Source organism: Rhyacophila brunnea, unplaced genomic scaffold (assembly GCF_057557595.1).
Source record: "Rhyacophila brunnea isolate RB1 unplaced genomic scaffold, BYU_Rbru_1.0 scaffold_17, whole genome shotgun sequence".
NCBI lineage: Eukaryota > Metazoa > Arthropoda > Insecta > Trichoptera > Rhyacophilidae > Rhyacophila > Rhyacophila brunnea.
In genome coordinates this window covers 19,894,911-19,912,762 of record NW_028232827.1, presented here as the reverse complement: position 1 = coordinate 19,912,762, position 17,852 = coordinate 19,894,911, and the positions used below count along the sequence as shown (strand labels likewise).

The 17,852-nt window shown below is 34.5% G+C and overlaps 1 protein-coding gene across 1 annotated transcript in view; it reads right to left on the bottom strand.

Annotated features, from left to right (window-relative positions):
• Positions 1-17,852, bottom strand: part of Gprk1 (G protein-coupled receptor kinase 1) — a 270,067-nt gene that overhangs the window by 212,161 nt on the left and 40,054 nt on the right. The window contains exon 2 of the mRNA XM_085944455.1: positions 3,898-3,974. Within this exon, the coding sequence (XP_085800581.1) occupies positions 3,898-3,974 (77 nt within the window). The remainder of the gene's footprint in view (positions 1-3,897; positions 3,975-17,852) is intronic.

Sequence of the window (17,852 nt, the reverse complement as noted above, 5' to 3'; positions counted from 1 at the left end):
TTAAAGCATCCCAACCGAGATAGACCAAGACCGGTTAACCGGGTAATAGTAGTTTTCTAAAATAACTGAAAACCAGATATTTCCCTCGGTTAACCGATCAAACTCTAGATGTATAGGGCAAAGATTAAAAATGATTTTTTCAAGGTGTCGAAATTAGTGTATCGCGGTTTTTGTAATTACATCAAGATTAAATAAGGTCCATAAATTACCTAATTACTATTTATATAATTTACGTATGTTATACAAGTGTGATTATTGCCTACTACATGATTACCTAGTTAACTTTCCTAGAAAAGGGATAATAGTAGCATAAATAATGAAAATACCTACAAATAGCTACCTAAATATATTTTATACTTAGTAAAAATATTTTTTTTTAATCTGACTGTTTAAATTGGGTAACCGGTTAGTTATTCGCTAAAAACCGCTAACTGGTTAGTATTTTCCTCAGCTTAATTGGATATCCCAGCTTCACTGTTGCAATAATACAACAACATCGAAGTTTATCAGATTATGATGGGCATTACAGGTACAAAAAATTTAAATGCGTTACGTTCACAATATTAATATTTGATACTGATCCTACCCGCTAATTGATGTAAACAAGATTCCGCGGCGAAGAGACGCAGGTCTGGAAGTTTACGAAATCAGAAAGTAGAGTAGGTATTCTTCTACCCTGTTCATAAAATTCATGTTGGCATACCGTTATAAATATATAATTAGTATTTTGCTATTTGGCACTGACAACAAAACAACACCGAGACTCCACGGTGAACACAAGAGAATGGACACAGGTGCTACACGCATTTCAAATGTGGTGTTGAAGTTGGGTAAGGTGCATTGGGGTAATTCCGAATATGGGTATATTCCGAAAGTTCAAAAATTCTACCAATCGAAGCGATATTTTCCTATTGGCAACATTTAGTCTAGACACCATGTTCATTGTGCTCGCCTCGACAGTCGTCGCTAGTCGCTAGTGTCAACAATGCGTGCATACCATCAAGTTTTTTCGGAGAAGTGTTTTTCGCGCCATTTTTGCTGATTCGTAATTACCCCAACTTACATATCTCGGAATTCTGGTAAGTTATTTGAATAAGTGATTGCTTTTACGATAGATTATCGTTTTTTACGAATTGTGAGAGGAATACAATGTCCTAGCTGTGTTTTTAATTTTTTTTCGGAATAACCCCAAAGGGGTTATTCCGATATATATTCATTCCGCAATAGCCCACTTAACTTTTTCATAGTAATTGGCAGTGCTTCTCAATCTGTAAAGATACTAAAATTATATCTAATTTAGATGTACACAATATACTTAATTAAATTAATATTAAAGTAAGTAAATTTAGCGTCGTCCTAATAAGAAGCTATCGCACGTCCTATTATATATAATCTTGGGTAAGTGCGGTAACACCAGCCTTCACTTAACAGCATAACTAGTGTATCCGACATCATGAGCGAATATAGCGATTCTGATATTATAGATTATCTTGATTTTGAAGTATTGATGGATGAATACTCTGAAGATGATTTTAAAATATACATGGAAGAACCAAGGTCACAAAAAAAACAAAATCATGTGAAATATGGTGAAAGTTTAACTGACGAAAAGATGCTCACCAACAACGATTCAAATTCTCTCTGTACTAAGAGTAAAGGTGTTGGCAAAAAAAGTAAAGGTAAAGAAAATCAAGCGGATAAAACAGACAAAAAAAACGAAGAGAAAAGACACATTGAAAGAGATCACAAAGACAACGTTGATGTTTTTATAAAAGGAAAAAATATCACAACTAGAGAAGACTCAAAAGAAAAGGGCAAAGATGAACAACTGCTACTAAAACTGAAAAATAAAGATATAGTATACAAAACTCAAGAAAAAGACCCTCAAGAAGAAGGAAAATTACAAATTAAATGATTCAGTGCTTGTCAGTGCTTGCTTGGCATATTCAATCAGAAAAAAATGGAGGTACTATATTGGGTTCATAGAAGAAATAATAAAACATGAGGAAACATACTTCTCTATCAACTTCTTAAAAACTATGAGACCACAGCAGCAGCTAACCTTTATTACGACCAAAAGAAAAGATAGTGACAAAGTTCCAGAGTCATTATAGTGAAGAAGATAGATATACAAAAAAAAGTGCTGATGAAAAAGAATATTATTTATGTAATGATAAAGATAGAATTTATTTTGACTGATTGCGTACCAAACCAATAGATCATTATTATGTATATATGAGGCTTTCAGACCGTGTCTTAATCAATTCTGTTATATTTTTTAACAGTGTAGCCCGCATTTTAGTTTTAGGTTTGCTAGCAGGAATAAATTATAAGTTTATGCCATAAAAGTAGATGAAAATGATTAAAAAGACAAGTTCCAACTTTGATTTAACATTTTTAATGTTGACTAATTTAATTGTATGGGTATGAAGAAAGTTTATTTTGCTATGCAAAAAGCAGTAAGTATACAAAAAACATCTTTATAAAAAATATTGTTCTCAAGGTAGGCAAATAAGAATGTAGACTCAAATAAATAAAATAAAATAAAATGATTTTTAAAATAATCACTTTCTTTGATTTTCCTCGTCTTTATTTTATTGATTTAAGGTGGTAGGTACTTATGTCATATTGAGATATTTTTTCTCATTATTTGTCACCGGTGGGAACAAAACTGGTAGTGACAACCGGGAATAAACCTGCTCTGCTCCATCCCGTTCCACAATCCCTATAATCCTAAGTACTTAACTGAAATGTTGAGAACCACTATCTTTTTTTGGGGTAATTCCGAACTAATAGTATCAAAAGTTAGGGATTATGGAAACTATTAACAAAATTGATGATATTTTGTGTTAGGAGTAATTACGGTCGAAAAAGAAAGGTAAACCTTCGGTCAAAGTGCAATAAAATCAACTTTTGAATAATTTCGGAATTACCCCAAGATAGTTCGTAATTTCCCCAATGCTAAAAAAAAATGACTCAATATTTCAAATTCTCAATTTAAAGAACCCAACTATATATTCAAGAATCTAATATATATTTATCATACATCTTTTCTTTAAGTACACAGGGGTAAAACAATAATGGCAGTAAATATAAAACACTTTGAATAATTAACCGAAATATATAACCTCCAGTCATCTCATAGAAATTCCTGTCGGAATTACCCCAATGCACCTTACTGAAAGTGTCGTGGACAAACAAACAGACGGCAGAGCATATCATTAGCGAGCTTGATGTTTGAGACACTCTCCTCGGTTTGATTAAAACCTGGAATATGATCAAATGGAAAGATGGAGAAAACGACGAAGGCTCGGATGGACGAGTGACACTGGGCTTGCCAACGGTAGAATCGTCCTGGAAAAGGCTGCTATCTGCCAGACAAACACGATAGTCAGTCAAGAGTTCCCGTAAAACAAAAAAAAATCGTATTTAAGCATTTATTTTTAATATTATATTTTCGAATTTGTTAAATTCCTTTAAAAACAATTTAGATACTGGAATTGATGTTTGTTTTAACGTAGCTACCTACTTAGACTTAACAGCAAATTAGACTGGTGTAAACTGAGCATTCGCCACTGATATCTTTATCGCTTCCGTTTATTTTCCAGATGTAAGTTAATGTGCCATTATTTTTATAAACATCGTAATTTCTCAAAGAAATCAAACACCTTGTTGACCCGACTAGACGAGATTGTCGCAAAATTCTTTTTTTATATTTATTATGTGAACTTATTTATCAATATTATTGACGCCATTGGTGTAAAAAAATGTGTTATTCTGTTTTGGAAAGTTATCTACTAACGTGCGAGTTTATTTTTAGTATAGGATAGATTACATTAGGTTATGACGTACAGTGAAGGAGTATATATAAACACAATAATTAAAAATAACACTCACCTAAAACTTGATTAAAAATTTTGTCGAAGTTTACTTCGTTCTTCTTTTCCAAATACTTGTGCATCACACTCCGTACACTGAAACAAGAAAAACAAATACATATCAGTAAATTAATAAAAAAAAATACATAACTCAAAGACGTTTTAATTCAGTTGTATTTGTGCGAACATGGTTTTGAAGTTTATGTGTTAGAAACTGCAAACGGCGGAGAAAATAGTATTACAACAAAAGTAAATAACGTGTCTCTGCACTCAGTTTAAGCCAATGTTTCCTTACTGTGATGCATGACTACGGTACCCTTTTAACATTCACTGGTGTGCAATTAATTTAAATACATTATAAAGGAAGCTTAAGCAAGTCACTGGTTCAAAACCTTTATAAATTTACGATCCCCTTTTTAACAGTCAAGTAAACTACCACCTCTACGTTTGTATAAAGATACATTTAGGGCAACTGACGAAATCCATGATGTTTTGAAGAACTGTATGGATTGTGCGAATGAAAATAAAAGTAAATGCTTTGGAAGTATCACACAAATACATTAATTGTACACAAACCAAATAAATGAAATTCCGTCCTTGTCAACATTATGTTATTCAAACATCAATGCACCAATAAAAAATAATTGAATTTTGCACCATAGTCAATATTATTTTAGAATCCTATTCGTCTAGATGTCGAAGACCCCCTTAGTGTAACAATCCCGTGAATTAAGTATGTACTTATGATAAACTTGCTAGTTTATTTGAATGAAACAAAATAATATTGTAATTACTCAGTAAACTATTATTATTATTAATTATTATTATTATTATTTATTATTATTATTATTAAACTGGCGCTAGGGGCCGTTCAGGTCCATGGCCGACTGCACAACGTTTCTCCAGGCATCTCTGTCCAGCGCTCTCTCTTCCCAGTTGACTATCCCCAGCCTTTCCGCATCTCTTTGAATGTTGTCCGCCCATCTCCGTCGAGGGCGGCCAAGAGGTCGAGTGCCAGCTGGTGTGCCTTTGTAAATCCTATAGAGAGTTCTAGATCTTTCAGATCGTACAACGTGGCCCGCCCATCTGAGCCTTCTTGACCTCAGAATATTAGTGATTCTAGGTTGGTATCGGTCGAAGAGCTCAGCGTTTGTGCGGATGCGCCACCGGTGGTTCTCATTGACGGGTCCAAGTATTCTCCGGAGGATTCTGTTTTCAAACACTTGGAGCGCCTTTTCTTGTTTTTCTGTTAAACCCCACGTTTCACATCCATACATGACGATTGGCTTGATGACCACGTTATACACCCGAAATTTCGTTTTGATGGACAGCATTTTGGACCTGAACAGACGACTCAGCGCGAAGTACGCTGCATTTCCACAAACCATGGTTAATTATATTCTATATGGCACATAAAATGGCAATTTGGGATAAACACGTCGCTCGGCGAGTGGACAACCGCTGTTGTACATAATATGCCTTCATACAGTGCTACCCATGGGACACTAAACAACCACATGAATCCATAAAACAAAAATTCGATGGATATACGTGGCAGCTAATAACTACGGACCGATAAGAGTGGAGGGAGTTATATGACGCTTTCATCCAGCAATGGATCGACCCCAGCTGATGATGATGATGATAAAATGTCAATTACGCTTTGGCACTGGCGATTATCATAAATAGGTACACATTAGGTACACACTAGGTACACACCAGCAAATCTGCAAAGGAAATCATCCCATATTATGATTAGAAATGTTATGATTTAAGTACAAGGAACACCATGAGTGAACAATATTCTAAATTTCAATGGTGATACATATTTAACAAAAAACTAATTCTTATCTTGCAATCCAATTATATTACTTTAAGAATGACTTTATAGGTTCAATAGGTAACTGGGTAATCAAATGAAAATGTGGTTTAATGTTTTAGCTGTATGAATTTGCTGATGGGTACATGCTTTGGTTTAAGCCGTAATACAAAACCACAAACAACTATTACTTACTGCAATACATAGGTAATGCATCCGTTAACAAGTTTTAAAAAATATTATGTTTATGTACTTAGTATGTACTTAATTAGTATTTGTTAATCTAAAGAGAACAGTGTAGAATTCATTGACTAAGAATTTATTCACCTTTATTGAGATAGATTATTAGTACAAGTATATTCTGTACTAATAATAAAATTGAAGTATCTGTCCGTGATATCAAAATATTTACCTTTTGATCAGTTATTACATTACCGTTTCTATAACGTTTCTGAAGTTATAAGATATCGTAAATAACGCACTTGATTAGGTGGAAATCAAAATCAGGTCATACGTTGCATAGGCGCGGAAAATTAAAGAAGGAATATAAATAAATCAAATTTTCAGAGTCAATTTCGTGGACACTGTGTATCAATATTTGGAAGATTTTTTCTATGCATGTTTCCATTCAAGAGAGCAATGTAGGAATTATAAAATGTGGTAAGTAGGTAATTCGACACTGAACTAGTATGTTTTTAAATTTAAAACTCAGTACCACGACATGTCAACTAGTAGGTAGGGGTTCCGCGGTATTTAAAAAAATGTGTCAAGTTCCGCTAAACAAAATACATCGGGAATCATTGATTTAGATATTCGTATAAATGAAATATCTGGTTACGGGGGCGCACGCTTAAACATTAACTATTTCATTGATTTAAAAAAACAAATCGAATCAATATATTTCTTAATTCTGTACCACCTGTCTACTACGAGGGTGGGTCAATAATTCCTTAGAAAAAAGCATTAAAACAGTTTTTATTTTTGTATTTTTTTTTATTTCTCAACATAATCTCCTTGGAGCTCAATACACTTGGTTAGACGTTTCTCAATTTTTTTTTAAACCATCAGAAAAATAAATTTTCGGAAGGTCCTCAAAATAAGCATTTGTCCGATCGATGACTTCTTCATTTAAAAAAAAACGTTGTCCACTTAGCCATTTTTTTAAGTTTGGGAAAAGGAAAAAGTCACTGGGGGCTAAATCTGGCGAATACGGTGGGTGGTCGACCAATTCGAACTTCAATTCTTCAATTTTAGCCATTGATCGTAAACATGTGTGAACACGGGCATTGTCCTGATGAAAGAGGATTTTTTTCCTGTTTAAATGAGGCCGTTTTTCTTCAATTTTGTTTTTTAGCTGGTCCAATAAAGATGCATAATAATCCCCTGTTATTGTTTTTCCTTTTTCCAAATAGTCAACGAAAATAATTCCACGTGCATCCCAAAATACAGTAGCCATAACCTTACCAGCTGATTTTACGGTTTTCGCCTTCTTTGGATATGGTTCGCCTTTCGCAATCCACTGCTTTGACTGTTCTTTCGTCTCGGGAGTATAGTGGTGTATCCATGTTTCATCTACAGTCACAAAGCGACGAAAAAATTCATCCGGATTGCGTTGCATGAGCGACAACAGGGCTTTAGAGGCCACCACCCTATTGCGTTTATTGTCGACTGTGAGCAAACGCGGCACCCATCTTGCAGAAATTTTTTTCATGCCCAATTTGTCATGTAAAATAGAAATGACGCTACCTTTTGAGATCCCTGTAACCTCAATTATCTCACTCAACTTTAATCTTCGGTCACTTAACACCATATCGTGGATTTTATTGATCATTTCTGGTGTAGTCACCTCTACAGGACGTCCTGAGCGTGGTTCATCCTTTGTTGATGTACGACCACGTTTAAATTCATTTAACCAGTTATAAATAGTTGCAAGTGAAGGAGCAGATATGCCGTGAACTAAATCCAACTCATTTTTTATTTCCTTTGCTGTTAACCCTTTTATATTAAAATGTTTAATAACAGCTCTAAACTCAATTTTCTCCATTTATGTAAACAAGCAAATTTTTTTTTTAAATATACGAGAAACACACAACAACCCGACCAATCTGATTGAAACTTCGCAGCATACTGAATCGGTAGTGCCGCTGCATGAAAACAAACCGCTTACAGTACTAGTCGCGCCACCTGTCGGCTTTTCTAAGGACTTATTGACCCACCCTCGTATCATGGTAACGCGCGTGTTTGAACATGTACCGTTAAAAAAAAAACGGTTAGGTACATGATCTTACTCCCTTCTTCATTTATCGTTTGTCAATTTATGGCTACGGCCGTATATTGTAGCTTAGCCACTGGGAAATGCCAATAGAAATGGCGTATTTCAAAAAAATACTACCTTATTTTTAGGTCAATAATTATTATAAAGCAAACATTATTCGTAGAATGTTTATCACATTTGAATGGTCAAAGACATAGCTTATAATCAGTATCTTTAAAATTATCTTTAAATGTTTAAATCTTGCCAATTTTTTTAATAATAAAATGCCGAATTCTTGTCAAATTTGGGATCACAGAGATTATCAATATACTTAATTTTTTATTGTAAATATTTCACTATAATAATGTCGACATAAATTTTACTAATGGTTTTATAAATGCTTTTAAAAATTAATAAATATAAAAAATCTTAACACCACTTCACATGGACGTACTGAAATATGACTATATTCTAAAACATTAGAGCGAGAGGTTTAAAAGAATACTATTTTATGTAATAAAAATACTTTATGCAGTCATCAAATGTTTAAAATAAATATAAAGGATAATAAGGCTTCAAAATTATGTAAATAGATTATCTACAACGTTTAAGGAATGTCCAGGATCATGTTTTGAAAATAGCATAAAAGCTTCATTTTGACGTACGCTGAGCATGTGGGCCGTTAATGATAATAATTAGTCGTTACGATTAGTTTGATTCTGCAACCGTACTCCGTTTAGGCATTTCTAGTACCTATGCGAAAACAATTTGTAATCCCTATGAAACATTGTTGCACCCTTTCATCAAGTGCGTTTAGCTGAGTAACATAACCTTTCATCACTTCAAAAATATATATGTATTCTGCCATATACGTAGCTAGAGTTGCTACCAACTATAAATTTTAATATCCTTGATTCTGCTTCTGTTTTGTGTTAACATGCGAATTTAAAGTGATATACACATTTCATAACTTACCGATAACAAACTCGAAATTTAGGCTTACCGCAGACTATAGACGAGAAAGACTTGTCTTCGCCGTAAAGAAATTAAGACAAAACTGTTTTGACTAACTAGCACATTGCACACATTAAATCAAATCAGTCAGAGTACGACACATTTCTTGGTTAGTATCAAAATGTACAAGATCGAGGGTGCATCCTATATGTAACGAAATACCAATAAATGGAAAATGTTATAAACTTAATAATAACTTCTCGTCCAAGATATTTTTTATATTTGAGAATGTATCCCGCTTTGATAAAATAGTATAATAATTTGTTAAAATTGATTGGATCTTATAAACATAAATTTACGTCAGGTTAAACTGAGGTAAAATTGATGTCTGTATACTATTTTGATTGTAAAGATCCGGTCACTTTTCCACTTGAACGATTATTTTTTTTCTGTTTTTCCTCTTCTGTATACATGATTCAGCAAATAGAGCAAAACAAATCACGTATTTTCGTATTATTCGTCCTTTCCGGAATGATTTTCTCATCAATTACAAGAAAAAAAAATCTTCCATTTTTTAAATTCGCTGTACCGATCGTTTGTTAATACTGTTTTGTGTATTTCGGAAAACTACTTATTGTGCCATTTGAAACCCTGCAAAATGGAAAAAAGTAAGACAAACAACAAAATACTTATAGGTATTAAAATTTAATCACTGTTATCCCGAAAATGAGGATCCTCGTAAAGCAGGGGGGGGGGGGGGGGCAAACTGCGGCCCGCCGGGTATTTTTTGCGGCCCGCCATCATTGATTGTACTTCTGATTACGAATAACTTTTTAAAAATATTGACAATAGATTAAAATTTGAAGAATTTGTTGTTTCGTAAATGTATTATCTCTGTAAGTCTTCCTTGTGTCTCGTCTCACACTATGTAACCACAATTTTCTGGGTTGAACATTGTTACACATTTAAATACTATTAACTCCGCGTTGCAAGAAAAAAAAATATATGCCCATGATATGGTAAAAAATTTGAATGGATTTCAATTAAAACTCAAGTTATTTTTTTCGACAAATATCGAATAACAACGTGGACCACTTTCCAACTATGAAGTTGCTGAATATACCAGAATATAAATTTGAAGAATATGGTAAAATTATTAAAGCTCTAAATGACGATTTTTCACAAAGATTTGGTGACTTCCGAAAAATTGAGACAAGTTTAGCAATAGTACGCGATTCATTTTCAATATATATTGATAGTGTAACGACAGAGCTACAACTTGAGATTATTGATCTGCAGTGTGACACTGATTTAAGAGAATTGCATCGTCGTGAAGAAATCTCCAAATTTTACAATGCCCTTAATTCAGACAAATTCGACCAACTTAAAGATTATGCAAGAAAAATGTTCGTTATTTTTGGATCAACCTATATATGTGAACAAACATTTTCGATCATGAACCTCAATAAAAATTCTTTACGATCAAATATCTCCGATGCCCATTTACAAGCAGTTTTGAGAATATCAACTACAAAATTAACACCTGAATTTTAAAAAAATATTCAACAGTTTCATTCTTCTCATTAATTTTTTTGTAATGTTTATTTTTCGTGATAATAAATAGTTTATCCAAAAATGGTATTTTACTTGAATTTGGCCCTCCATCCAAAAAGTTTCCCCCCCCCCCCCCCCCCCATCGTAAAGGAAACCTTTGGATTAATAATCCCTTCGTGTAGTACGTCATTTCATGTACTATTACGAGTAGAGAAAAAGAACAATTAATAGAGTTGTCTTCGGATGCCACTCTGATATCCAGACACAAAACATTAACGTTGCCTCAGTTTTGGATATCAGTGGAAGATGAATATCCATCTTTAAGCTTTAAAGCTATAAATTTATTAATGTCATTTTCAACAACATATCCATGCGAAAAAGCATTTTCGTCTATGTCCTCAATAAAATCGAAACAAAGGAATAGACTGGACGTTAACGCAGCACTTCGTCTGTCAGAGAGCAGCCAAGAATATCCAATATATTAGCAAAGATGCAACAGCAGGTTTCGCATTAGTTTGTTGAAAAAAACCATTGTTTTTGTTACATTTTAATTGTATCAGACTGTTATATGTATATTTGTTAGTTATAGTTATATGCATCTGTCACAATATAAGATTAAATAAATATTACATAAAAAGCCATTTTTATTTTTTGTGGTCCGCGAAAGAAAAATTTTTACCGGTCCGCAGACATGAAAAGGTTGGGGAACACTGCGCTAGACCATCCTGTCATGAGACGTCTCGTTGTCAGTGTGCGCATCTCTATTCGTTCTCATAGTCCCAACGGAATACATCTACCATATAACTACAGTTTTGCCTATAGTCTGCGCTTAGTCTTATCTTTCAATTTATGCGCGTGGCAAATAATCTAAATCGTAACATATCGACTGATGTGTCGGCTTAATTAAACGCCACATAAGTTTTGACAAGCTTAACGCTTAATTATTAATGAAATCATTTAGGCAAGAAATATGATTCAGATTTATCTGAAGGGGTTAGTATAATAAATAGATGAAAATGAGTATTCGCCGCGGTGTAAAGATGTAGAAACTGCGTTGGAATCATACAAAATATAGTTGGGTTAGATACAGTAAGTCTCGGCTTCCGGAAATTTTCGGTAATAGATACGGCAATTTTCTGATGAGAAGGCCGTGAAGAAAATTCTCTAATCAGGATGATTCACCTTATCACCTAGCCGCAATGCAATGATTCGTATATTAATAAAATAATTTTCATCGTTTCAACAAATCAACAAATCGAATCAGTCTATTCCTCATTCTGTCTCAGTATATCACCCATGTCATCATCAGCCTGAATCTATCCACTGCTGAATGAAGACAAACAAAATAGACGTAGGGAAACAAAAATAACTCAAAACATTACTTATTAAAATAGAATTTCAAAAAACAGACTGTCAATCGCTGCGTCTGACAATCGCGTACGCTTTTAAGACACAAAATTCCCAGATATAGCAAAAATTGCGCTCATTTTGAGTCGACGTTGGCTTAATTGTGTTAAATGCCCCCGATCAGTCCTTGAACGTTTTGTGTTTTCTGTCCACTATTTTCATAATATGAATATTAATGTGAATATTATAGAACATCGTTTTTTCAATTAATATTTGATAATAAAGAAATCCCGAATCCCGAGAAAAGATTCTCGAGATCCGGGATTTCCCGAAATGTTAAAAATTTCAATTCTCGAGATTCGGGATGGAAAATCTCGAAAATTTCTCGAGAATTACCCGTCGGGAAATTCCCGAAACCCAACTCTGCTCGTAAGTATATCTCAATAATACGTACGTAATTCGGAAATACAATACAACGTGGTTTTTTGTAAATATAAATGTATGCAAATATTTATGTTTCAAAAACATGCGGCTTATTAACATGTTATAATTAATACTAAACCTCGTATATTCGAGACCGAATAAGTTATAGAGTTGATTATTACGTCAAACTATGAAACTATGTACTCGATACTAATCGCGTCAATACGTCTCGCAAAGACGGGGAGAGCTGAAAGCTTAGCAGATTAGATGTCACTATAATAATAATAATACGATATGTGGGTAACTACTTATCTAAGCCAACTTAGACCCTAACAGCAACGTTTCCCAAGTGTAGTTCTCCGCCAGGGTTGCCGGTTTTTGTAATATATGATTTAGTTTACAAAAAGGCATTGACGAAGACTAGCTACAAATATTTCAATCAGTCCATTACTACAGCCAATAGCTAATAAGCAATCGGCCCTACTTGTTCAGTTCTCGTTAAAATTACTGTGACAAGAGTTGTTGGCATAATTTCTGGATCAGAGTTGGATTAATTGATAAATTTTGGATAACATTTCGTGGTTATGCAAAAATGAACATGTTACTGTCATTAACTTGTTCCGTTTTTCATCGTTCGTTTCGACGCAAGTCCCACTATAGTCAAGCCGTGACACGAAACTGTAAACTTCAATGGTAGTGCTAGTTATTGCTCATACTTTGAATACATTAAGGTAAATATTGCAATAAGTACATGGTAATAATTTGAACGAAATATGTAATTGAAAATCTTAATTGCGAACATGTTACCGTATTGCATTTGAAGATAATCAATAACTAGCCCTACCATCGTAAATCGTAATTCAGTGACACGGTATGAATAGAGTCGGCCTTGCCTTCGATTTCATACTACGAAAGTCAATACAATCTAATCGAAGCATAGCTGGCACCTCCACAGTGAAGCTAAACGACGCGATCACGATGGATGGCACTTCGCAAAGAGAGCTCGCTATCTTAATGAGAATGACTGGGCCAACATTTAACTCGATCCGGAATGTCTGTAACTCACGCCAGTACTCGGTTAAAACTATATTCCGCTTGTTCGACGCATCCATTCTGCAAGGAACCATATATTGAGCTTCGAGAAGAAATACTAGTGACGGATACTGGGTGTGTGATAATATGATTTAAAAGTAACAAGGAGATAGGGAAGCGGACCATGCAATCTCTTGTCACTTTGAAAGTGAAGAAGTGACATTGGACCTGGCTCGGTTACGTGCTAGGGATGCCTGAAGGGTTTCAATATAGCCTGCATCTTCTTCAATCCAACCGCACTCCAGCGACCCGGAAGGCCACTAAATGTCATCCAAAGGGTATATACGGCAGATCTACGGGGTGTTGGCATGACGTAGGAAGACACAAGACGGCTGGTGAGGCAGATATTTTTCGAAGCACCGCATGGTGTCAATATAGTCCGACTAAGGAGCGGGCATGCAACAAGGAAGAAGAGATGTAGAAAAGATTCGCTGTCTCTTAAGTTACAACCTCATACCTGAAAAGTTGAGAAAATAAAATTCTTCCAACACTTGCGGATTTTCCTGAAGAATCCAATCTTGAACTTGAAGATTCATATGGAGAAAAACATAAAAACAAAATACGCCGTATGAAAGTATCTGCCAAGGTAAAATATTCAAAGTATATTATGTGTATAGGTATACAAAATATAAATGGGTCCCATGATTAAAATTAATTGGGAAACGCTGCCCTACAGTATTCCAACTTGCAACCCTTCCCTAGCAGTGTGCCAATCAGGGATGACGTTAGTTAATTCTGTATCGAACTTCGAGTCTTCGTAACAACGTAGAACGCGTCTCACACAAGGTTTCTGGGCACTGATATATTTTCTTCCATACAAATAAATCATCAATATCGATGAAGTATTGGAAAATTAAGAGAACGCAATGCCAGTGTGCCTTTAATTATTGTGTTAGTGACGAATTTTAGAATTCCTTGGACACGGCACTACTCACTAATTCGGAAACTCTAAATAAAGGAACGGATAGGGAAATGTTTAAAACGCCTTCTGCAAGATATCGTGGTTTTGATTACCCTCAGGAGTCCTGTTCACTTAGAAGGGGATGAATTTGGAAATAGTTACAATCCTTAACCACGAGGGAAAATTATTTCTACACGTTTGCAACACAATACTTCACCATAGTTTATTTATATAAAGTGTAATATCTAATAATAATTTTAATATGTATAATATTTACCAACCACCACCGGAATTATTTGGTGAAACGATGTGTAACTTCCCCCTAATCTCACGATTACGAATATTGTAAGGCACGGTTGACTTCTCGTAAATATTAAGGGTTGACTGTGCTTTTTGGATAAGCAAATATACGTCATGTCAGTACCACAAGTTGACGTTAGTACCTATATTACCATTCGGATAGTAGCGAGAAACAAACTTACACCGACTATTATAAATATTGAATCTTAGTTGAAGAATACCTATATGAAAGTCATCCGCGCAGAATAGTGCTAAAAGCTAGAAGATAACGATGTATAAAACAATAATCGACACAGTGGTATTCTACGGAGATGAATCCTGAACCATTTCAATGGCAACCAGCGAGTTACGAGATATGTAGCAACTGAAGATTTTGCTATGCCATATATGGGCCTGCCAACAAATAGGTAGGTACTTATCTAGTTTTATTTTATTTATTTAAATACAAAAGTTATTAAAGTATGCGATATGAAACTAACATGATTTATAAAAATGAAACCAAATGGAAAATGTATTTTAGAGTAAAAACAAAGGAAAAATCTATGTACCTATGCATCACCGTCTGTCCCCCAGCTAGATGTGATTTTTGTGGTAGTCAAACTATATATGTATCTACACTTTAAAACATAAGTTACCAATGCAGAAGTACATCAATCTGCCGAAAAGAAGAATGTTCTTTCTAAAATTCATGGCACAAAATGTTCGCAAATATTGTTATCATTCTTAAAATTCCATTTGTTGGTTTGGTATGCCATCGATGTTTACAGTAAGTATTCAAAAGCGTTCATATTTCATCGTTTTATTTTTTATGAAAATCCATAAATCTTGTTGAAAATTCAGTTTGTAAATCTTCAGTAATACAAACGAATTTTCTTTTTTGGTTTTGTCATTCAACAGCAGACACAAATTTGCAATAAATGCATATAAAATTATGTATTCAATTATTTAATTACTTAATTTGTATAAAAAATATTATTGAAATAATTCAACATACCTACCGCATGTTACGGTATGGTCATACAGGTATGGGTTGCAAAAATGTACCTACCTTGTGGTTTCCGAACCAGTAATAGGTACATTATACAGTGATCATCGACTATCCATACATAAAAATTCTCCAACTGAGATAAGTGGGAAAACTGCAACGGATGAACGACCCCGAATCCCAAAAAGATCATTGTTGAATTCCAAAGGAGCTAGTTGAAAGTCCAATTGAATTGCCTGAGAGACGATGTGAGGAGGGATGCCATAAATCTGCTAATCGAGGCGGAGAATTGAAGAGCCCAGAACTAGATTTGGGCTGTAACGCAAATGAAGAAGAATATTAACACATATTTTGGACTATCATCAGATTTCGAAACTATCAGTTTCGGACTGAATATCACCTAGGCACATGGCTACAAATTTTATATCTACAACTAATTTAATGTACCTACATTTTTTGACCATGTCCGATCCTAAGATCATATAGGTCCTTTTTTACGTGAAATGGATGTTAGCCACTCGTACGACTCGAAGACACATTGAAAAACAATGTGTATTTGCCAGACCCAGGATTCGAACCCAGGTCTCACGACATAATAAGCCGACGCGTCAGCCGCTCGGCCATTGTGGGCGTACATATTTATTGCCCATTTAAGTAGACATTTCTCTAAATACTCCAAATAATATAGGTAGATAGTATGAATGAATATTCCAGGACTTGTTCCGGGTTCGTATCCCGGCCAATGGGTAAAATTTACACGTTGTTAGAAGAATAACTTCCTGGTTGAAAAACCTCCGAGAATGTTCAGACCAGCTACATGAAAAGACGAAGTTGCGACGATTGTATCTAACTTCCGATAGGAACGTAATCATAAAAAGAAGTAAAATCTGTAAATGAATGTAAATTGCCTACTTTCTGTAGGAAACTGTATTAATTCGATATATAAATATGACTTTTAAAATATATATTAACCTAATATCAACGAAATCTAGTACACCTACATTACTTGTAATCACCACTTGTTTTATGGGACAAGCCGCACGTGTATAATGTAGGCAAGCAGATATAAGTTGAGAAAAACATAAATAGAACTCTTCTAATAAGACGCAGTCACTTGACACCAATGAAGGAGTTTTGACCCAGTGGCACCGCTCCGAATGACAATGCCCCACCTCCAGCTGTCCATCATCCACGTATGCGAAGTGGACCTGGCACATCTCGGAGCAGGGTGAACATATTGTACATAATATTACAAGATAAAGATACATCCGAATTCAGATTATTTAAACACATTACATAAAAGGTACATTTAATAAATTACAATGTTCGCTCTTAGACGGACAATAAAATGGAGATTCGCATAGTAACGGAGTAGTACATAGTAGTAATATAGTAATGTCCTTTTTACGAGAAATGGTCATATGTAAGTCACCCGCTCAACCCGGCGGGACTTGATCTGGATGATCAAACAAACAATGTAAAAGTATCAAGTGATCTTTTTTTCAGGTGGGTCACGATTCGAAACCGTGATGTATAGCTTCAAAGCTGGCGCATTGCCACTACTCAACAGTAGTTGTAAAATGCATAACCTATTCTAAATGACCAACATATCGAACGAGGATGTAATTGCATAGTTCGTACAAATTAAAGAGTGTCATATGGTTTTAATAACTTGTTCGGGAATATCCTACAAAATAATGTAATATAAAAAAAGCATAGAATAAAAATAACTTCAACAAAATTTAATCCAAATTTAACACAGGTCCTTAGTACATTTTGGAATATAATTAAGTTCCTACTTGAGTGCGTTTTTAAATCAAAAACACACCGGTGCTTTGACATGGAATTAAATACTCCTGGGATTTTTTGATTCTAACAAATATTAAGTGGGTCTATAGATACACGCACTCTTATTGGGTTCCATGAAAACATTCTGATACAAAATTTGTCATGTTTTACTGAGAACGTTTAGATATGTTTTCATTATAAATATCAGAATGGATTTTTTACAGGTGAACAGGTTACACTGAGCCAGTTACGAAGCAGTCTGCATGTGCATATAGCATCATTTGACTTGAGTCAAGTGTGGTCGCCCTTGTTCCGATTACCGGCGACTGTAAAAGAATGTCAAGTTACGCAATTACAATTTAATTGTATAAAATAACAGTGCAACAAAATTGATTGACACTTGATTGGAGGCAACTCGGGTAATAATTGTCCTCGATCGATAGCGTTTGAACTATGAATTTAAATCGGGAATTGAATCAATTTATTGTTCCTGTAAATTGGTGGATATCGTCGGAGCTGTTATTTTACTCGGCCATGCATTCAGTATAACAAAATCA